Raw genomic sequence first — 22,174 nt, 5'->3', positions numbered from 1 at the left:
CCCCGGGCCGTGAGTCGCTCCGGTGGGCCCCGTGTAATCACCTTACCCGTGTAATCGGCCGTCTCCCGCGGCCGCTTCCCCCCCCTGGGCCGGACCGGCACACAGACCCCAGCGCAGCAGCCGCCACAGCCCGCCCGGGCTGCCGCCCTCCGAGAACCTGCCCGCGGCGCGGCGGCACGGACCGAGCTGCTCCCGCCAAGCCCCGCTCTCGGAAGGCCCCGCCCCGCGTGCTCCACCGCCCTGCAGGGGGCGCTGCCCGCTGAGGGCAACGCCTCGTGAGGGGCGGGGCGCAGGCGCGCGGCGGGAGCGTGAGGCGGTGCTGACAGGTCGCGAGCTGCCCGGTTGGTGCGCCCCTTCCCGCGCTGGGCCCGCCCTGCCGCCCATTGTCCTCGTGCCATGTGACCGGGGACGGTTACAAACCATCCCCCCCACCCCCGCCGCCGTTATTTGTGCTGAGTCACGGCGCGGCGCTGCCCGGTGCCGCAGGTGTCACGGGGAGCCCGGCGGCCGCAGCAGCGCCAGGCTTCCCCATGGGCACGGACGGCGCCCGCGCCCTGCTGGAGCGGGCCGGCACCCTCACGCTGCAAACCGGCAACCTCCTCAACTGGGGCTGCCTGCGCAAGAAGTGCCCGGCCACCCCCGGCGAGGAGGTGAGCGGGACTGGCCCCGGGGCTTCCTGTCGGGGCGCCGCGGCGGGAACTCGCCCTGAGGCGGAGGGGGGGGGGGCCGGCTGCGGTAGGCGCCTGCGCGGTGGGGGGGCCAGGCTGGGCCGTGCCGCAGCCGAACGGCCGGTGCGGCGGCTGGGGGAGCGCCGGGTACCCCTCCCGGCCGCCGGCGAGCGCGGGGATGTCCGAGCGATTAAGGCGTTATCCGGAGTACGGTTTGTCTTTCTGGTGCCGGACAGCACGGCGCGGTGTCCGTCACCCGGGCGAAAAGGGTGTCGTTGCCCTCAGGACCGCCTCGGCGGCGCCCGCTCTCCGCGCGTGCCGTGTGCGCCTGTACCGCGCGCGTTCCCGAGCTACGAGACGGGCAAGGCAAAACAGGCTTTTTCTATTATTTTTTATACGTCTGTTCAGCGTTGTCTGTCCGGTCGGGCCGGTGATCTCACCGCCGCGGGCAGCGCCTGGGAGCCAGCGAAGCCCCGGCCTCGCGGTGCAGCGCGCCGGGAAGGCAGCGGCTGGCTGTGCTGGGAGTCGAAGTGATGGCCAGCAGGAGCCTCGGCAGCCCCGGAGGCACTCCTGTGCTGCCTTGGAGCCTCTCTCGGAAGAAACCGGACCGTGTTTCTGCTCTTGGGGAGTGAAGAATTAAAACGCTTACAAGTTTAAGTATTGCCTGTAATGGCAAAGGAGATCACTGATAATTCTTTAGCAAGAGAATGCGAATAGATGTGAGCTTGCATTACAAAAGATGAAAGTTCTCTTTTCTGACTTGAAACTAATTAAATTTTTTAGTGGTGAAAAGTCTCAGGAATTGCTGTCATTGCTGTCTTCTTTAAAGAGTATAGCTGTCAAACTTTCAACTTTAAAAAGTTGAAAGAACTTTTTAATCGCCACTTTAAAACTATTACCTTTAGCAGTATGTATCAACACTTAGAACAATCCTGATAAAATGTCTGGAGATCCTGTGGCCATGAACTTCAGAACCACTGTATTTGCTGTCTTGTCATGACACAATAATCTGAAAGTGATCATTTAATAATCAGAACAACTATGGTTTTGGCTGGTTATTGCTATGTAGTGGCACTGTTGATAATGTAGAAGCTGGTTGATTGTGTATTAGTCATGCACAAATGGTAAGAAAGGTGACTGGGAGGATGATGTAATGAGAAGTAAAAATTCATCATACTTTTATTTGGTTGTCATGTGGTGATAACTTTTTTTATTTGGCCTGGTTACTTACTACAACATGCTGTGATCTGTGTGAAATAGGGCTAGATTCTGTAGCAGGGAGATAGCTGTATCATAATGGGCACCCTTGTGTGAGTAGTTTCTGGAGGGTTGTTAAAGAGTGGCCAGTGTGCATAACTACTCAGTTAAGGTATTTAAATTCATTTGTTTACAGGGAAATCTGCATTTAAACATAAGGCTGCCTGCTTTCCAGAGTTGCTGGAATTCCAAAAGCAAATAATTTGCATTAATTATAGGAAATAAATTGGCTTTTAACTCATATTTGATGTAGTTATCATGTGTATAGTTCTCAGTGGCAGAATGTAAGCTAAAGTTTTGCAAACTATGAACCCTAATGTTATGAGTTTGAGGGTGTAACTGTATGTGGAAAAGCTGGTCAAAGTAGTCAAATACACTGCAGTTGTCATGTGTTGAGGGCAGGGAACGGTGTGCTTTGGAGGCAGAGGCTTGTGCATACTAACCACAGTAAAAATATAAAGTGTGACAGTTGCAAAGTCAATATATAGAGTATACATATTTAGCACTGTCTCACTTTCCCTGAGAAAGGAAAAGATAACATCGTAAGTTGCATTAAAACAGGCTAAAGAGTTCCAGCATTGTGGATAGCGATGTAGTGGGGGGAGTCAATTCTTGCCTTTTGACTCAGGTTTTTTTTTTCAAGCCATTTTAAATGACTGGGAAAGAATGTATAGAGTTTGTGCTCACAAAGTATTATTACTTTATTATGTCTTAAGCTTTGTGATATCCAGTTTTATGGTGGGGCTTGGCTTCTAGTTTGTGCATGGTATTATGAGCTCTCTGAATTAAAGTGTCATGGGAAATTGCGATTTAATGGTACAAAAAGTATGTATCTGGATAGGTATAATATATATTGCTAAAAGTGCAGTAAAGCAGCAGCTGGTAAAAGTGCTCCTACCTGTGGCAGATAGCAGTCTTGACAGTACTTTTCCTTAGCCTCCAGGGTGACAACTCCTGAGATGTATGATAAGGAACCTAGGGCTTGGTACAGCTGAAGCACTGGTACAGTAAGCAATTAATTAGCTGATTTAGACTTAATAGCTGTGCCTTACTATGTTCAAGAAAATCCATTACCAGAATCCTAGTCAAGTTTATTTCGCATCTGTGGATGCAGGAAAGATGCAAGTGTGCGGTAGGATTTGAAGATTCCCCCTTCGGTAATGAAGGACTTAAAAGCATTAGTGAGTCGTTTGGCACAGTGGAATAGGTAGAGAGGAAATGAAAAGGGTCAGATGCATAGCGGAAAGAGAAGTAATTAATATAATGAGTATTTAGTGATTGATCGTGAAGTCTTGTTTCTAACAATGTCACAGCACATATACTGCTATCTGACTACATTGTAACTTAAGAATCTCTACGCAAAAAAACCCCAAACCACCACACACCCTAGTTCTTGCTTGCTTAGCATTGTTCTTGCCTTTAAAGATGGCATTGGTCTGAGAAATAAATGAAGTACAGTACTTGTGTTACTGCTAAAACTCTTTCTCAAAGAGGAGAGGAAAATATGCAAGTAAACTAGTTTGAACAAGTTTCAGATGGAAGCTATGAAGGAAAAATCTTCTGTGGTTGAAGGAGTGGTGTCCTTAGTTCACCTGCTCATTCTGTCCTACGTGCCTATGAATCATTAAATTTCTGTGCAGCTATAGCGTACCTACACTTCAACATGAACAAATATTTTGTAGGTGCGGGACTGCATTCAGAAAACCCTGACTGAATGGAGCTCAAAGATTGGACAAGACCTAAATCAGGTAGGAGAGGTGTTATGCATGTTATCCATGTTACACGTGAAAACAGAGAAATATGTAGTTGGTTACATGTTTTAAAATATAAATGAATCACATTTCTGTGAAAGTGTCTGTGGCTCCAGATATTGTAAAAGAGTATTTCTCAAACCCCTTTTTAAAAAAAAAAAAAATTAGTAAATTTGGAGAGGGTAAGAAATACTGAAGTAAAGAATCCTGTTGATGGCAAGTAAGACAGGTCTTAGTTAATTGTTGGGGTAATCACAAAAAAAAAATATCTGTGTACCTTAGAAGTTTGCTAGCATGCTTGTAAAAACTCAGTGGAGAATTATCTAAACTATGGAGATGATAAACTGAAGATCATCTTGTTTGGAGGGGAACTCTGAAGTGTAGCCTTGGTTGTTTCAGAAATATTTCTGAAGATGCAGAAGTGGGAATTTTTCCTTTAAGAGCTGAAGACTTTCGCGTAATTCTTAAAACCAGAGTCATAGGCATCTAACATCAAGATCTTGGTGTATTTGCCTGCTCCTCTTTCACTGTTGCTTCTGAAATTCAGCAAAGCAGTAATAGGTTCCCACTAAATATGTTATTTGCTCTGTGAAATATTAGCATGTTTCATTTAAAAAAAAAAACAAACTAAAAAACTCCTGACCGTTTCTTTGGGTTTGTTACCAGTTCTTGTGTAATGGTAGCATCAACTGCACATTGCTGCATTCCACACTGGAGTGTGGTGAGGCAGTTATTGCTGAATGATTTGTGGAAGACCTAATGATTGCTCAAGAAGAGAACATAAATAAACATTTGTCTCTGTAAGATATAGTGATCCATGTAAAGTTAATTATTTAGCGTAAGCTAGGTTTTAATGTCAACATGTTAACTGTATAATTCCAAATTCTTTTATGAATTATATTGGTTTCCAGTAATAATAATAAAAAAGTTAACGTTTGTTTAAAATGCTGACTGTATGGAGTAACTTGAAGACTCATTTGATGATTTTTTTGGTAGGGCAGCAAAAATTACCAGAGTTCTTCGTTGGGGGCGAGGTGGTGTGTGTCTGTATAATACAAAAATCTCATGTAGGTAAAGACTTAAAGTCACCTTGTGCCAGCTAACATGTCAGCCTAGTCTTAAATGAGGTCAGAGGGTGAAATCTCTGAAACTTTCCTAATTTTTAGTTTCAAAATTATTGTTTTAAATCTGTATTTTACAGCAATTTCACTGTAGCTTTTCATAAGCTTCACTGAAATTACAAAATTACTGTTATGCAAAGATGTTCCCACCTAAAACCCCTAATTCTGATTTTTTTTTTCAGCTGGTCCTGCGGGTTTTTTTAAAGCAAGGCAGTTTGAATTGGCACAGTGATCTGTTCGTATCAGAAAATCGGAACAGTACTAAATCTTATTCCAGTAATTCTTACTGGTAATTTGGTTTGGGGGGTTTGTTTGTATTAGGGGTATATAGCTGCATTTTCCTGATTTCCCCTCAGAGAGCAAGAAGCATTGGGTTACTTTCTTTCTGTTCCTGCTTTTTTATACTATTTTTGTTTTGAACTGCTATAAGGCTTTTTTTTCCTTCAGGAACTTATTGTCTCCTCTTGATGAGTTGTTCCTAAATCTCATGTACTTATTACAGGAAGTACTGGAGGTTCTGGAATGTACTGTAGCTCAAGCTATAGAAAAAATAAACCCTGAAGAAAGGGATGAGTTGAAAGTATCGGGTAAGAACATAGTCAAATCCAGTGGCATAAAAAGGTTTCATATGCAGTCATTAATAGGATGTTCATATATGTATTTTCTTCCACTGTATTTTGTAATTTTAAAGTCCAGTGACATCAGTGCGCACTGTTGTATTTTCTTAGCCAACTTCTAGATTACCCGAAGGCTCAAATTCATATTTCGGGTTTTATAGCAGCTCAGCATTTTTCTAGTTTAACTTGCATTCCCTCAAGACGTTTTAAATGTATTTTGTGAATCTTTGACTTTTCTGAAACAGAATATTACAGATAGTACTGGAATTAAGAGATAGCATTGGACGCACATTTATTTGCATAACTTTTCCAGATTGAATATGATGAACTTGAAAGAGGCAGTCCAAACTAACATGAGTACATTTTGACTCTCAGTCCTGAAGAGGACTGTTTGTACTATAACGTTTGGGGGTTTTATGGTTATTGCTTAGTGTGTTGATGCTGAAGTCCTAGCTTTACAGCTTAATAGATCATTTAACTGGATGATTTCTTCTTCTGAGATTGTGCAACTTTGAAATTTAAGAGAACAGTTTCTTTATTGGGCAGTCACCTTTCAGAAGGCCTTTTTTTTCCAATTTTTGAAGTAATTGGTTTATATTCCAAGAATCTTTAACCCTGGAACTCATAAGTAGTGTGTATAGCAAAAGTAAATAGCTATATATATAAAATAATAGCTAGCTTGTTTAGTTATTAATTCCAATTTCTCTGAAAATAGCGAAACTTTTCATCGTTGGATCAAACTCTTCATCGATCAGAGATGCAGTTGACCTGGGTAAGTGTGAAACTTAAACTTCTGGTAGAGTTTCTTTTTTACATTATTTAGCAATAAAATTGGAACCTTTTCCATCTAACAGGTGTATGTAGTGACTGTCACAAGTATATCCTGTTTTCCTGTTGACAGACTTAAGTAATCGAGTCTATTCACACGTTAGTTCAGTCAGTAAACTTAGCAAATGTGGATCACTGTAACCTTGGGTCCACAAACTCAAATCTGATTCCTTGTTCCAAGCAGGAGCAAGTTTTTATTCTTTCACAGAAGACTTGCCAAAAAGCGAACAGCATGTGATGTTTTAGTAACAGTGATACAACAGTTCTTACTGGTTGTTGTTAGTTGCCAGTTGTTTTTAACATGATGACCTTTGGTACTAATTGTGCAGTATTTCAGAGATTACTTAGGAAGTAAACAATGCTGCAAGCAGCTGATAAAATAATTAAGTTTTATTGAAAATACAATACAATGGCTGTACTGATACATAAAGTTTTGTTAGCCTAACATAGCAGTAATTGTGAGCAGCACTGAACTTTACCACTTTGGAAGACTGTTGGGCATAAGGAATTAACAAGGAACAAAGGGCCAGATATCGTTCTCTTCTATCGATACCCCAGTTAATAACGTCTTTATTGTAAGTTGTAGTACCAGTTTTTTTAAGAGTATGTTGATAAAATCCTCCTTCAGAAGAAAATAAATTATTTAGCTACTTAATTTTATTCTTTTTGCTGTGCAGAAGAGGGCTCATGACTTGTATCTTTCCTAAAGCTCAGTGATACTCCAAAGCTTGCCACTTCTCCCTGGCAATTTAAATCTCCATATTCGGTGTGCTTTTGGTCTAACTCTTCCCATACATCAAATAGTTATCCTAGCCCATGCCCTGCACTCAAGTTGTAGTTCAGAGTGAACGTTACAAATTTTGGAAGAAATTGACAATGAAGGAATCAAGAATTGTCTGTCACCACTGTCTACAGAGAAAAATATAGTTTTAGCATTAAAAAGGAGAAAAAAGCTTCACGGTTGGTTTGGTTGTTGGGTTTCTGGAGTTTTGGGGGTTTGTTGGTTTGGGTTTTTTCCACCCAAGACGTACAATGGAAGCTTGGACTTCAGCTATGTATTTGATTCTTTGCTAAAAACATTGTGTTACTATCCTTCACTGCTGATACACTCAGAGTTTCAAATGGTGAATGGGAAGCTAGCAGAGCAAAGCAGGAGCTGTATTTTTTGCTGAATTTGAAAAGTCACACTGCTTATGTTCGTATCTCACAAAAGTTTGGAGCATCTCTGTTCTTTTTCCTCAGCATGTTCTGCCCTCGGAGTTGCTCAATTAGACTCAGTCATTGTTGCCCCACCTCCTGTTGAAGATGGCACTAGCCTGTCCTTGGAGTATTTGCAACCTTATTGGCAAGAACTTGAAAATCTAGTTCAAAACCAGAAGATTGTTGCTATAGGTACCTCTGACCTAGATAAAACACTGTTAGAGCAGCTGTATCTGTGGGCACAGGTGAGAACAAATTTCCTACTTGTAACATTTCTAGGACAGAATAACTGTTGTTTTGTTGGCTGCCACATTGTTATAAACTTCTGTTATAAATGGATTTATATACAAAATTGTAATAAGCCCTGTTATTTTCATTCCGGATCTTATGAATGGTAACAATGTTGCTCAAGGTGAGGGAAGCTTGAAGTGTGACTGTCACTTGTTCAGTGATCTTACCTGCAGACCAGCAAAGGCTGGAAACCACAGGTCTGTTGAGTAGCAGGTTCTTTGAAGCACTGAAGGTTTGAGTTTTGAATGCTTTTATATTTAGGAAGGGGTATAAACAGTACTCTTAAACCTTCAGATTTATTCCAGTGGCTCTGAACACATAGCTGTTTTCACTTGAAGCTGTGTTATGAATGGAGGGATTTCCCCCTTGGAAAGAGGAAGACAGGCTATGAATGAAGTGGCACAACATCTTGTTGTCCCATGTGACTAATTGCCTCTTAACATTTGGGTGATGGGGGTCTGTACTAGTATGTGCCCATGGTCATGTAAGCTTGTGGATTTACTGTTTCTTTATTAGTTCTTTGAATATTCCTCTTAATGACATTTCTTTTGTGGTATGTGAGTATACTGTAAGAGGTCCTTTCGAGAGTCCTGATTTGTGCTCCTTGCTGTTTTGTGTATACTGGGAAGAGGATAATGGGCCAGGGAGAGGGGGGAATTAATGACTACCTACAGTTTGTGATGAGCAGAGAAAGAGTCAGTGGAAGAGCATCCCTTATAACTTAATTTGATTTAGGCACTTACCTTGAAGGCATGGAAGGCTGCAAATTATATATCCTTAAGAAAAAATTATTTGGATTTTTTTAATTTGAAGTGTTTTTCATACTAGTGCTCCTATAATCCTTTCACTAGAGAGGGGGAAAAAAAACCTCTGCTACTGTTTAGGGAGCACAGCAGACAGGAAGCCAGAGTGGGTTAGTACTCATCTTGCTGTGACAACACCTGAAGTTCGATCCTATTCCTGTTTTGGGCTCTGGGCCGCAAGAAATTGCAGATGTAGGAGTTGCCTGTTCAGCATCATGCAGAATTAATTAGCCTTGTTCAGATCTCAAAACAATGGTCAAAGGCAAATTGCTCAAAGCAAAATTTCTGTTGTAATAGAGGGCATGGAGGAAACAACTAAAACATTAATATTTTTTTCTTACAAAAGTATTCTGCTACTTTCAGGTGAAACCAAGTAGTAATCAGGTGAACCTAGCTTCCTGTTGTGTGATGCCGCCTGATCTCACAGCATTTGCAAAGGAGTTTGATATACAGCTGTTAACTCACAATGACCCAAAAGGTAAGGCTTTGCCAGATAAGTTAACAGAAGACTTCTAAATGCATTATTCAGTACAAAATAAGAAATAATCTTCTGAACTTCAAAGTTTGTTACATTTGAATCCTGAACAAAGGATTCTAAAAGTTTCTCCTCTCTAAAATATTTCTGTTAAGTTCTTGCTTATGCTTCAAGAAAGGGGAGGGGAAAGGCAATCTTCCACCATTTGATAGTTTCTTGAAATCATTTTAGTCAGAGAAAATAAAGTAAATCGAAGAACAAACTACTGAGGAGTTTGTACTACATATGTTCCAAAAATAGCTTATTTCCACAAAACCTAGAATGAAATAACAGTTGTATTGCTGAAGGCCAGTAAATGACAAATCAAAGTCCACCTGCCCAGAACTTGACTGAAATAGCTTGCATAGAAATGTTGATGGTCAGTTGACTTTTGAGTAGTTTGGTAATGTTAGACATGTAAAGCATTACACTTTAAGCAGGATTCTTTCAAAGTTCTGACTTCTTAAAATAACATTATTGCAAAAAGTTGGTGTAAATTCTTTATTTACTTTGTGCAGTGATTCATTTACTAAATGATTGAAGGACTTGGCGGCTTTCCTTTAGACTCTAGAACTCTGAGTTACCAGCTCCCTAGAATATTCTGGGATATTGGTTTCTCTCAAACATCATCTAATCTTCTTCTCTATAATGACACCTTAAATACCTTGTGCAATTGTAAGCGAAAAGTCTTAATATTCATTCCTTCCCTACATTCTTCTTTGACTAACTATTCATGATGATCATACTTACCCTTCCTTTTCCTTTCTTCCCATTTCCCCCCCCAAAGAAAAAAAAAAATTAAATGCTACTTATGAAGTACATACTTTATAGTACCACTGTTACAACTAATGAATTTCATCAGTGCTCAAGCACAAATCAGCACTGCTCTGGCAGCATGCAAGATGAATTGTCATTCAATCCCACAATTTCCATGTCCTCTGAAGTCCAAACTGCAACTTGCAATTTAATAAATACTCTCTATCGAGAGTCATGAAATGAAGGAGAAGAGGATTTGGATAGAAAACAAAGCAAGTAGTGATTTCCTTATGTGTTGTTCGCTAAGCTTAACTTTTCTGTAATGGTCACCTGAAGAGTATTGAGACTGTCTTTTGGGAACACTCCTTGTCAAAGAGATTGTTCCCTTGACTGACTTTCCAGAGGAAACTAGGATTTGTACTTGCCTTCCTTTTCTGCTTTGTGGCATTTAAGCCCATTTTTCTTAATACTTTCTGGGCTTGCAGTGGTTATGAGCCCAGTTATGGAAGATGCTATAAAAGTTGAGCTTCCAGTGACTGCAGAGGTACCTGAGGATGCTCAGTACTTTGCTGATTTCAGCCTTATGCTTTACTCGCCTCTGGTTTGTCTAGCTAGCTTCTCAATTTTCATTTTTTCCTGCTAATGGCTCTGCTGATCAATTCCATTTGACATTGTAGAAATCTCAGTTAATTAGTTTTGTGCAAAATACTCAATGTTGCAAAACAAGTGTCTTGAAAATTTCTTCTGTAGTATTCAGCTGCTTTTACCCTATATGCATTCCAGAAGAGTGGATCTGTGGAATATCTGGCACCGCTTAAGATTTTTGACTATAGGAAAAGGCTTCTCTTACTAAGTATTGCTTTTTGCAGCTGTTTACATGACATTATTTAAAGCATCAATATCCCTTTTTAACTTCAGAATTACTTTGTGAAGCAAGTTTCCAAGAAGTTCTTCAGGAAAGCATCCAGAACATGAAAGCATGCGAGTGGATTCCTTTATGGCTTCTCCGGTATTCAGTCATTGTTAAAAGCAGAGGAATTATCAAGTCCAAAGGCTATATCATGCAAGCTAAAAGAAATGCCTCTTAAAGCACTTTTGTGTTTTGTGGTTGGTTTTTTTTTTTTAATGGCTTACTGTTCTAATTTCTTGGGGATGGGGGGAACATTGCTTTTTTCATAGAAACACTTTTACAGCATTTGTAACAAAGACCAAAAGTTGTAATTATTCAGTGTGATGTCAGCAGGAGTGTCTGCAGTGTTCTAACACTATTTTTCTTTCTTAACCTATTGACCAGTTCATTTAAAATATAAAATATTTTTAGTTTTAATTTAAATTACCTATAGAGAAACAGTTTAAAATATTTTTCTTTGTATGACCAGTTCACTGTAAAATTATTGTTATATTTTAGCTGCCATTAGGTAGTATAGAGAAACATATATATTTTTATTTAAAAAAAAAAAATTTCTCTTAAATAATAGTTACTTATCTGGTAGGTACATAGATTTCAAGCATTCAAGGACTAGTTTTTATAGAAAATTGTTGTCTTTTATGAAAAATTACCCAAAAAATTAAACAGGTATCTCATTACTTGGTATGTATACATAGGCAAGTCAGCTGTTTGTGTGGATGGGAAAATTGGTTTATTTTTAAAGACCTTAGATTTAGAAAAAAATGCATCTTCCAAATTACTTTCTGACTGTTACTTGAATTCCTTCTGGCTTTGTGCCTCAATATGGTTTGTTTAGTGTTTGCACAAGTGTGATGGCATCTTTACTGTTTGAAATAGAAAATGTATTATTGTGTGAATGTTTAAAATAAGAATCAAAAACAAGTGATGAAAAAATCTGTTAACCAGAAATTGAATTGTGCCTGTCTTTTTCTCAACTGTGGCTTGTTTTTTATATGTTTGTGAACTACACAATCAGAATTGGCCAAGTCAGAACAGATAGTAAATGTTCAAGCTGTTCACCATAGGATTGTGTTAAATGGATGACTTCTTTTTGGGGTTGCCTAGGAAACTTTGTTGCTTCAGTGCTATTCAGAAATGATGTGAGCAAGGTTTAGCCCTAAGTTAGGTATATTTCTGTTTGGCAGTAGCTTAGCACACTGGCTTTTGAATCTTAGAGAAATTGCTGCAGCTAAGGCAAGGCTTCTGGTTTAATGAAGTCTTTCTATCAAAAAGTCCTTTTCATTTCCTTGGCCTTTAAATCAGAATAGATAGCAAAAGCTCAACTTGTAGTTCAGCAGGAGCTTGATACTGACTAAAATCCTCATTTTTTCCTTTTGATTTCAGGCAGGAGCTGAGCCTAGTACTAGCTGTACTAGTAGTACTCATTAACTTAATTGTACATATTTTGATCTTTGGACTGTAAGGGAATGAATTTTCACCAACATCTTTCAAATTCTGTCATGTAGGCAGCTAGTGGAATTTGAATGCTTCTAGGCACTGTCTAGAGTGTCAGCTTCCTATAATCCATTCCACTAAGTTAAGATTAATCTTTTTCAGGATACCTTTTGAGTCTTCAAATATCTCACCTGTAGGTGGCAAATATTGGGAATCTCTCTTAAACTACTTCAGTTTTTTTCATAAATGAGCAAGCGAGGGAACTGAAACTAGTAATGCATCAATAAAAGTTTTTGAGGGTTTATTTTTTTTCTCTGAATCAAAATGTCTTTTTGCTGTTGGGTCAGTGTCTATCAGTTTCAAAATTTTCATTTTAAACTTTCCTACCAGCTTTGAGTTGTGTGCTGCTGCTGATTAACCACTATCTGTAAATTCTGTGTCTGTGTTTGGCTGTTGACATTCTGTATTATATTACTCGCATGTGTGCTTAGTTTTGTAAATTGAAATGCTACAAAACAAGAATTGTGCTAAAACAATGTATAGGCTGCTCTAATGGGATAACTATTTATTTCCTTTCTGTAAACTGTTAACAATTTGCTTGCTATGGAAAAGTACCCTTTAAGACGTGATCATCTTATTTTTCTAGAGTCACTGATAGCATAGCATTTTATCAGGTTAAGATAACCGAATCTGTTTTGCATCAATGTGGGAGAGATGGGATTTCCTTCCATGAGAAACTTGAAAGTTTGAATTAAAATTTGAAATTCTTGTAGGCTTTTAACCTGGTGCTTTGTATGAATTCTCATCTCAATAACAGCATTTTACCCTTTGTCATAAAATGCCCTGCAGCGCCCTGCGCTCTGGGATTCCCTGACTTAAGGGCATATCTGACTGGGGCTGCGTGCGGGGCTTTTCAATGCAAAGCCGACACCCTGCGCCGTGCTGCTGGCTTTTCGTCAGTGCCTGGACGCTGCTGTTCTCCGTTTTACCGGTTTTGACAGCCTGGCGTTAACGGGCCGGGCTCTGCCCTCCCGCCTGGTGCGGAGACCGTCGCGCTCCCGCCCCTGCCCCGCCAGGCGCCGCCGGAAGGGCGGGCGGAAGGGGCGGGCACGGTACGGGTGACAAGATGGTGGCCACCAGGCGGGCGGCGGCGAGGGACAGGGAGCAGGGGGTGCGGGTTGGGGCAGGCAGCGGTAGCCCCTCCCGGACCGAGCCCGCCGCCGCGGCGGAGGTGAGGGGGAACCGGGACCGGAGGGGCGCGGCCAGCCGGACGCCACCCGCTGTGCGGGACGGCGGCGAGGCCGCGGCAGCCATCTTCCTACGCGCACGCGGCCTCACCGGGAGGGCCCTGGCTTTGCAGCGGGGGGGGGGGGGGGGGCCCGGGGCTCGGTGCTGGCGGCGGGGCAGCGGTGTGCCCGCCTGCCCGTGCCGCAGCCGGCCCTGCGCGGCGCTGCCAGGCTGGCCATGCCGCCGCCGCCGCCTTCCCTTGTCGGGGCCTGCAGCCGTTGTAGGTCGTTAAACCATTTCACGTTGCGAGGTAGAGGTTGGGGTATTATTTTTCCCTTGAACTGCAGTTATTCTAGCGTTTCTCTGTGGCTTTTCCATTAGACATGCAAACGCGTAAATACGCATCATTTAGGTAGAATGGTTTATGTTGATGCAGTATTGTTCTGTGTTTTGGGAATATCCTGCTGCTGTGGAGGGTTTTTTCTCTCCAAAATTTTGAATTGCCTTCCAGGTACCTTACGAGCATCGTTAAAGAAGCAGATTATACCTAGTGTTGCTGTGAGGCCACTCTATTCCTAAAACTACTAAATTTGCTTATGGAAACCATTTTGGGGTACATTCTGCCAGTTGCTAGGCTTCAGCGTTTGATAGTTGTGCAAATCTTTGAATGTTTGTGAACATTGCTTCTGGCTTTGCTTCCCATGACACCTTGCAGAACTTTTTAGAATTACAGTATATTTGTTTACATTTTAATATGTGTGTATTTCTTAATGGATGCATGTGTTTCTTCTCCTGCCTTGACCAAAAGACAGTAGACAAACAGATAAGCGAGAGATGGTTTATTAACACTTCTTCCACATGGATAGGGCTACACAGAGGCGTGTAATATGTCGTCAGCTTGAGTAGATTTGTTCAAGAAGAGTGATTTGTATAGCATCCTTTTTATGGGGTTATTTTATCTGTCAATAGCACACTTTTTTTTTTTACTCCTTTTCTAGATGGCATCTACTGAAATTGTTACTCCTGTGTCTGTAAGGATAACTAGAAGAAGAACTAAATCAGTTCGTAAGCCAGAGGTAATTCAGGAATCCCAGTCTGAAGAGGCAGAACATGCAGAAACAAAGTCAGATGTCAGTGATAGCATAGAGATGCAAATTGCTAGAAGTGAGAACACAACTGTTCATTCAGCACAATCAGTTGCTGAACCACAAGCTGATGGAGATGTGTCAGAAACAGAATCAAACTGCTCTTCTGTGTCTGGTCTTCAGACACCTTTGTTTGTAAGAGTAACACGACGACGACAAATTGTAGTTCCGTATCAACCAGATTCTCCTGACAAAAAAAGACATGACAAGTCAGCTTTTCTAAATAAGTTAAGCAAGATTCAGGATGAGGATGATATCTCTGAAGCTGAGTCTTGTTCCTCTGCTGTCTCTGGTGTCCAGATGCCTAGTGTTACGAGAACTACAAGAAGCAGGCAAAGCAAAAAGAAGCTGCAGACAGATACAGTTTGTGAAGCCCAGAGTGAAGATATTTCTGATGTGGAGTCATGCTGGTTAAGTTCTCATATGGAACCATCCATCACTACCAAACGAATTACTAGGAGCATGCAAATGAAATCGCAAGCAGAAAATACTAAGCAGGCTGAGAAAGGAAACAGAATTGTTTCAGAAGATGAGAATTTAATTGAGGACACCATTAAATCTGAGCCAGTAATAATTTCTGATTCTAGACCAGCTGCAGAACTTGTCTCTGACACAGAAGATGCTTCCTCTGTCACTGAGGATAATAAAGAACCCAGTTCACCTAAAAGCAAATCTACCAATACAACCCAGAGTAAAGACGTGAAAGAAGAGGTTTTGAATGATGTGACACCCAGCAGTCTTACAAAAATGAAACTAAGTGACACTGAATCGCCTAGGAAAAAAGCAATTAAAGATACGCAGCCTGTTGGGGTAGATGGTTCAGAGGAAGCATGTGGCCAAATACAAGATGAACACAGTAAAATTCTTGTGAGGGAGAGGAAATTAGAGTGTATGGATCTTTCTTTGACTGATTGCATGAGTCCCAAACAACTTTTAGAATCCCAAGGGCAAATAACACCAAATGAAAGTAAAAAAATTCCAGAATGCAAAATAGCAGATGCTGAGGCAGATGAACGGCAGTCTTTCACCCAGGCTGATAAATTAAGAAAGGGTGAGCAAGCTAGTGCAGTGAGCAGCCCACAAAAGGACATAGCTGTTGCAGAAAGAACTGGTAGTGCTGGTAGATTCAGTCTTCTTGAAATTGGTGTTGACAGCGGTGAAGACCGAACAGGGGAATATGCTGAATCTGTATCCCACAGCAGTAATAGATCAAGCAGTGGAAATGATTCTGTTACATTGTTTCTGAGCAAAGATGAAAGTGATGAATCTGAAAATAGTGATGTGGCAGACATAGATACAATTGAAGAGAATCTGTGTTTTAAAGAGGCAGATGAGAGGACTCCTTCCCTCAACAAATCTTTAAAAAACAAGTCACTGCATGCTGAAGGGCTTTTTGTAATTGATACTGAGCCTGGCATGAGTTCCAGCCAAAAGTATTATCTAGATGAGGTAGACCAAGATAGTGATGCTGAAAGTAAGCATGAAGAAAGTGAAAAAGATAAAGAATCCTCAGATTTGGAAGAAGCTGAAGAGGAATTGATAGATGAAGATGAGAAAGATGAAGATGATGATTTGTTGAAAAATAAGGTTGATGTGTAAGTATCTTTTGGGGAGTAACTAAAGAATCTGCATTTCATTCAAGCATGTGCTTAGGATATGTACATTAAGTTCTAAATGGTGTGGAATAAATGAGGGAGTCATCTCATCACATAACTTATATTGACCTGGAAAGTGGGGTTGCACAGATTAGAAAATACAAATATAGTCCATAAATTCAGGATTTGGGGTTTTTTTTATATAGCAGAACAGAACTCTCAAATATTTAAGCATCTAGAGGCCTTTTATGTGTTTGGCTTAAAAAACAAAATGTGAAACTGGGTTTAAACTGGTCAGGCTGACTTAATTGCTTATTCAGGTCACTGTTTTCTTAATTGTTGATTTTATTTTTTTTTTTAGTTTGGATTTAAATAACAAAAAGTCTGGTAAATTCCTTACACATTGCCTAATTAGATTATGCTTTTTATTCCTAAACAGTCACATACTCTTTTATGTTTTCAGTTCTTGTTCTGCTGTGGGACTGTGACACTTCCGTGAAATCAGCCCAGCATAGAATCATAGAATAATTTAGGTTGGATGGGACCTCTTGAACTCTTGTGGTCCAACTCCTGCTAAAATCCCTTTATATGCTTCATATGTTTAAAGCACAATACTCTGTTTACGTTGGATAAATAAGTCTTAATCTTCTAAAAACGTACAGGTAGGCCAGAAGTCTTACAAAAACTTAGCCAAGCATTCAATGTAAAGGCATTATAGAAGATTAGTCACAGTTTAATAGAAAGTTGTATTAACAAGCATTCAAGCTACAATAAATATCTGTTGTACCTCTTTAGATATTACCATATTTTTCCATAATACTTTATAGCTTTTAAGCATTCTTGTCATCAAAAACCTTCTTTGGAGCCAATCATCCTACATTGTTTGCAGATACATTTCTTTGACTGTCTGAATGAAGTAATGAAAAAAGTGGGAAACATACTAGCTTTGAAATGTTTAATAATGTTATTCTTGGTACTGTTATACAGACACGGACATTTCTACAATGAATTGTAGCTTCTTCGTACTTTTCTATTAAGAGCTGACAATATTTTTACTACCCATATGTTTGTGCTTTTGTGTTGTTTTTTTTTTTCTTTAGCTAGCAAGATTCTCAGTGTATAGAAGGATGCTGCTCATGAGTTCTTTTGGCAAGGTTAAGTGAATTAAGAATTCAATTTTATAGAAGATAGTAGCGTCTAAGATAAGAATACAGCATTAGAGTTAATATGAATTTCTGGAAATGATTCCAAAAAATTGGCAATTAAAGTGATTAATAAATTCTCACTTCATATAATGGCATGATTTTTTTCCCCCTTGTCTTCTGTCACTTCCAAGTCATGTATTTCTTCTAGATACCAAGAGTTAAAATCATTGCAGAACTGAACCTAAGTGGGAAGAAAAATATTTTTTCTGTTTATCTTTCTGAGAGGACAGTAGAAGGCTTAGCTGCGTGCTTGTTACAGTATTCTAATCATTAACTATTTCTCTTTTAGTTTACATCTTTCCAGCAGCATAGACCCTGGTTTGAATATCAAGAAGCTTGGAGGTTTATATATTAGTTTTGATGCAAAAAAACAGAAGCCTAGATCAAGTGTAATTGAACAACCAAAGGAGAAGAAGAAGGACCAGGTAATGCGTTTGCAATTACACAGTTACGTGTGACTACAGTAACAGAAAGATGTTCATTTAATAAGGTTGGTTTACTTCTTTTTAAAGAAGTACCCTGTTTTATGGTTTGCTGAGAACTTCCATTCTTTTTGGCCAAAGTGTGGATTTACCTTTGGTTTTAGTGGTAACAATTTAAATATATGTGATACTTCAGAAACTGAAAAGCAGTGCAAATACCAGCATTATCTTGTGAAATAAAATGAAGTTGATTATGCCTGCAGTTTTACCTAATGGTACATGAGCTGAAGGCCTGCTAACAAGATATGTAGTCCATACCAAGAATGCATTTCAGTAAATAAAGGTCTATACTCTCCCTAATATGGAATTAGCAGTTTTATTTCAAAAGCACCCTTTGAGATAAAGGGAACGTGTTATTTTCATTGAGGCTGTTTTCTTAGGCTCATGCATGATAGCCATCTTTGTTCTAGAGTAGTTGCTATCTCACTTCTTCCAGAGCTAACCAGCTGCTTTCATTTGTTGGCCAGGGTTCTGTTTTGCAGATCCCTACTACTTCCATGGTGGATCAAAGAAGCTCAACTATTGTGTTACAGTGCTTGCTTGCTTAGATTCTGCAGGATTCCTTTAGTAGGTTCTGTAAAAACAGTAAAGCAGTAAAATTTGTATCAGTGAGATGACTGTCTAACATTAAAAAACCCCCCAAAACTCTTACAGCTCTTGCAGAAGAGTATAATAACTCCAGATTTTGAAAAAAAGGAATGTGTCCCACCCTTCAGGGAATCGCTTCACCAGCTAAAGAAACAGCGCAGGGTAAGTGAAGAGCTGATAATGCCTCAAATCATAAAGGCTTTGGTAGTATGTGTGCATAGACAGGCCTCACTGGAAGTGGAGTGCTGGACTGCAGTTCAGTGTCTTCCTTGAGCCATCCTGTGAAAAGCTATCCTCCTAGTCACCAGGACAGTGAAGTGAAAGATAATGTGCTCAGATGATACAGATCTGTCATTAATACGGTGCTGATGACCTTCTGATTGTAAGGGTCATAAAATATGCTTTTCAAAGGTACAGAGTTATGTTCTGAATGCTTTATCTGACTTTTGGAGGGGAGAGTTCCCTGCTCTATCCTGTCCTAGTTACTGAATGCAAATTTATTATTCTTGGTATTGCATCCTAGGCAGAGCGAGAGAAAACAACAGGTGATGGTTGGTTTGGTATGAAAGCCCCAGAAATCACAAGTGAACTGAAAAACGATCTTAAAGTTTTGAAGATGAGAGCTTCATTGGACCCTAAACATTTTTATAAGAAGAATGATAGAGATGGTCTACCCAAGTACTTCCAGGTAAGGAAGGAGCAGAGGGTGGCATTGTACTGCTGAAGTTTTGAACAGCTATTCTTATTTCCTATTTTGTAGGTAGCCTCTATGTTGATTTAATTTCATAGCTTAATTATTAAAGTATTTTGATTACTTGACTGCAGTTTACAACTGCTTAACTCTATATTATATATATGTATATGCTGGGTTTTTTTAAATTTCGGTTGTTCTCATAGTACTGGACAGACATCTGACTTAATCCATATTCTGAACCCTCAGTGGACTAGATTTTCACTGCTTTTTTTAAAGTATTAGCCTTTTTTTACAAGTGTGTAGAAAATAATTAGCATTTATTTTCTTAGTAGGTAATACAGCTTCCATGGAGACAGCTGGCTTTGATCAGCCAGAATTTCTGCTGCTGTAGCTCTCACCTTTTGAAGTGATTTGCATAAAGAAAATAATTACTCCAAAAACTACAGAAATAGTTTCCATCTACTTAAGCCTGTTTGAATAGTTAGCATGCTTGAGGAAATTTTTATTTCTTGAAATATTACTTCACTCTAAAGGGTGGGTCTCATATATTTTGAAGTTTCTGGGCATAGAAAAACTTAGATGGAAGTGTTCCACATAATGAGATCTGCATAGGTCTGTTTTCACTACATGAAACACATACTCCATGTATCTCCACTACTAACCGGAATCATCAGATATGTCTAACATGCCTGTTGGAAAAAATGTGATGCATTCCAGGATAAAACACTTATATTAGAGCTGGAATAACTGCTATGTAGCCATCTAGCAAAACCACGACAATGACACAGACAAGAAAGAGTTAAGATGGTCATAAGGATTTCCTTTCCCTCCTTGGGAAAATGTTTAAAAGTTAAGAACAGGATTTCTTTTATGAATACAAGTGTTGATGCAGCAGTCCAGTGTTGAATACTGTACAGTATTAAAGCTCAGGCCCTCCTCTGTGCACAAAATACGAAACAAAAAGTGACTGCGTACAAAACATGGCTTAATTTTTCTGGTATTTTCACATTCTTAAGATACCATTCCAATCATCTCCGTAGGTGTCTTTACACTTGTTGCTGAGGATTTAAAAAAAAAAAAAAGAACAAGGTAGCAAAATAATCAACATGTTGCTGTACAATAAGAATGTTTTCATTTCTTGTTTTCAAGGTTGGAACTGTGGTTGATTCTCCCATAGACTTTTACCATAGTCGAATACCTAAGAAACAGAGGAAGAGAACAATTGTTGAAGAGCTGCTTGCGGATTCTGAGTTCAGAAGGTATTTAAAAATGGTTTTGTAATTCTAACATACTGAGAGAAGTGTATTTTTAACTTGTAACTTTTTTTTTCTTGTTTTTATTTATTTTATATGGGGTTTTTTTATACTTCAAAGAAATTTAGTCTGTTTTAGCACTTCAGAAGCACTGCGATTGAGAAGATCTAAGGGACAGGTAATAATTAGACTGAGACAGCATATTTCTAAAATAAGTGTCTGCACAGGCTCATGCCTGCACTTTGTTGTTTAAAGATTTGATTATTTTTTCTTGGCATAACCAATAGAAAAGCACTGACTGTAATTCTATGAAAGTTGATGTGATTTAATTTTATAGGCATGTCAGTCTGCCATAGGAATCAAAATTGCGCTCGAAGTTTTACTTGAAGAATATGATTGGATTAATTAATGTCTGCCTAACCTGCAGTTTCTGGAGTAGATTCCTTAGTTGATCCATTTTGATATTGGTTATTACATGATGTTGATCTGCATTTCATTTTTCACACATGAAATCTTTTTTTTTTGTAATACTACATGATGTGGGATTATAAGGCTAATGTTACCAGGCTTGTAAATTAATTATTAACCTTGGGAAGGCAAGTTAGTGTAGCTATTTCTTAACTAGTTTTCTGGGTTAACCTGATTTATAAGATATTTATTAGAAGCAATTTAAAGAAATTAATGTCTTTGAAATTTGATCAGTTAATTTGTGCTGTACTAATTAAGGGCTTTAACCAGATGCTTTAGCATTAGTGCAGATATTTGTCAGGTTTTGGTCTCACAATTAGAAGCCTCAGTACTGCTCAGTGTGCAATGATCCATTGTGCTAATTGGTATAGGTACATAAGAATCTGTATTGGAGGAGCTAGCAACTCATATTCAGTAAGTATATCCTGTTCATTGTGTAGTGTTAATATCTCGGTTTTCAATCTTGAGTAAGGTAAATTATCTTGAGTTTGCTGAGAGAGTATTATAAAAATGGGTATAATTTGTCCATATTATTGTCAAAATTGATGAATCTTCCCATTATGAACAGTAGCAGTGTTTTAGCAAACTGTCCAAAATATGATTGCATATGCAATGAAGAACCCCCTAGGTATGCCAAAATTAATGATTCTTCAATCAAATTTACTTCCAAAACAAATTTACCTGCATTTATCATTAATCCAACTGTTGATTTCCATCTACCTACACATAAATGTACAAAATTAAAGAAATCTGGCTCAGAAAACATGAGAGAACTGAATTTCACAAATTATGTATGTAGAGTACTTTCCATGTTATCTTTTCCTGAACTTTGGTTTACCATGCTTAAAAGTAAATTATCTATTTTGTTCAGATATAATAAAAAGAAGTATCAGGAGATCATGAGTGAAAAAGCAGCTTTTGCAGCAGGGAAGAGGAATCGGAAGAAGAAGAAATTTCACAATTAAGACTTGAAGAAAAATAACAAGCTGGAACAACTTACTTGTTATAAAACTTTTTACAGAATGCTTTGGTTGTGCTGTTTTTTTCTTTAAGATTGAAGGTCATGCAAATTGAGGTTTAGGGAACTTCTTGCAGTGAGAATTTGGTAGGGAGCTTTATCAAATGATCATGTATCTAAATTTAATTTAGATTTAAAAATTAAATTATTTTTTATTTAAATTAATGTTTACTTAAAAAGATAATGATGTGAAAGCATATTGTTAAATCAGAGCACCAAATCCAACTTCATGGATTGTGGTCTTTTCAGACTTCAGTCTTTACATCAATGAATTACTAAATTCAGTTTAAAGTTATGTGTATGATTCACCTTGGCACCTGTTATGGGCCACAACATATTTTTCCATGTC

At 39.2% G+C, this 22,174-nt stretch overlaps 2 protein-coding genes across 4 annotated transcripts; both read left to right on the top strand.

The window, feature by feature from the left end:
- Positions 1–302: 302 nt before the first annotated feature.
- Positions 303–12,931, top strand: GCLM (glutamate-cysteine ligase modifier subunit). The gene is made up of 7 exons (XM_075759960.1): positions 303–650; positions 3,608–3,673; positions 5,300–5,384; positions 6,130–6,186; positions 7,485–7,687; positions 8,900–9,014; positions 10,725–12,931. Exons 1-7 carry the CDS (start codon positions 531–533, stop codon positions 10,892–10,894), a joined length of 816 nt encoding a protein of 271 aa, XP_075616075.1. The 5' UTR covers positions 303–530; the 3' UTR covers positions 10,895–12,931.
- Positions 12,932–13,169: 238 nt separating this feature from the next.
- On the top strand, positions 13,170–21,830 carry DNTTIP2 (deoxynucleotidyltransferase terminal interacting protein 2). Of its 3 annotated transcripts, XM_075759954.1 has the most exons (8): positions 13,227–13,381; positions 14,376–14,453; positions 14,823–16,117; positions 17,612–17,747; positions 18,459–18,554; positions 18,916–19,080; positions 20,236–20,345; positions 21,679–21,830. In XM_075759954.1, exons 1-8 carry the CDS (start codon positions 13,277–13,279, stop codon positions 21,770–21,772), a joined length of 2,079 nt encoding a protein of 692 aa, XP_075616069.1. In that variant the 5' UTR covers positions 13,227–13,276; the 3' UTR covers positions 21,773–21,830. The 3 variants fall into 3 exon arrangements, 2 of the variants coding, with proteins under 2 accessions (XP_075616069.1, XP_075616070.1); XR_012836551.1 differs by having other exon boundaries at positions 13,170–13,381; positions 14,376–16,117; positions 17,612–17,812; XM_075759955.1 differs by having other exon boundaries at positions 14,376–16,117.
- Positions 21,831–22,174: the final 344 nt, after the last annotated feature.

This window comes from Balearica regulorum, chromosome 8 (assembly GCF_011004875.1).
Source record: "Balearica regulorum gibbericeps isolate bBalReg1 chromosome 8, bBalReg1.pri, whole genome shotgun sequence".
Classification (NCBI taxonomy): Eukaryota; Metazoa; Chordata; class Aves; order Gruiformes; family Gruidae; genus Balearica; species Balearica regulorum.
This window is presented reverse-complemented; position numbering and strand designations above follow the sequence as displayed.

Coding starts and splice junctions, on each gene's coding strand:
- GCLM (XM_075759960.1), top strand. CDS start 531: ATGGGCACGGACGGCGCCCGCGCCCTGCTGGAGCGGGCCGGCACCCTC. Junction 651..3,607: donor CGGCCACCCCCGGCGAGGAG/GTGAGCGGGACT, acceptor AATATTTTGTAG/GTGCGGGACTGCATTCAGAA. Junction 6,187..7,484: donor CAGAGATGCAGTTGACCTGG/GTAAGTGTGAAA, acceptor CTTTTTCCTCAG/CATGTTCTGCCCTCGGAGTT.
- DNTTIP2 (XM_075759955.1), top strand. CDS start 13,277: ATGGTGGCCACCAGGCGGGCGGCGGCGAGGGACAGGGAGCAGGGGGTG. Junction 17,748..18,458: donor AGGAGAAGAAGAAGGACCAG/GTAATGCGTTTG, acceptor AAACTCTTACAG/CTCTTGCAGAAGAGTATAAT. Junction 19,081..20,235: donor GTCTACCCAAGTACTTCCAG/GTAAGGAAGGAG, acceptor CTTGTTTTCAAG/GTTGGAACTGTGGTTGATTC.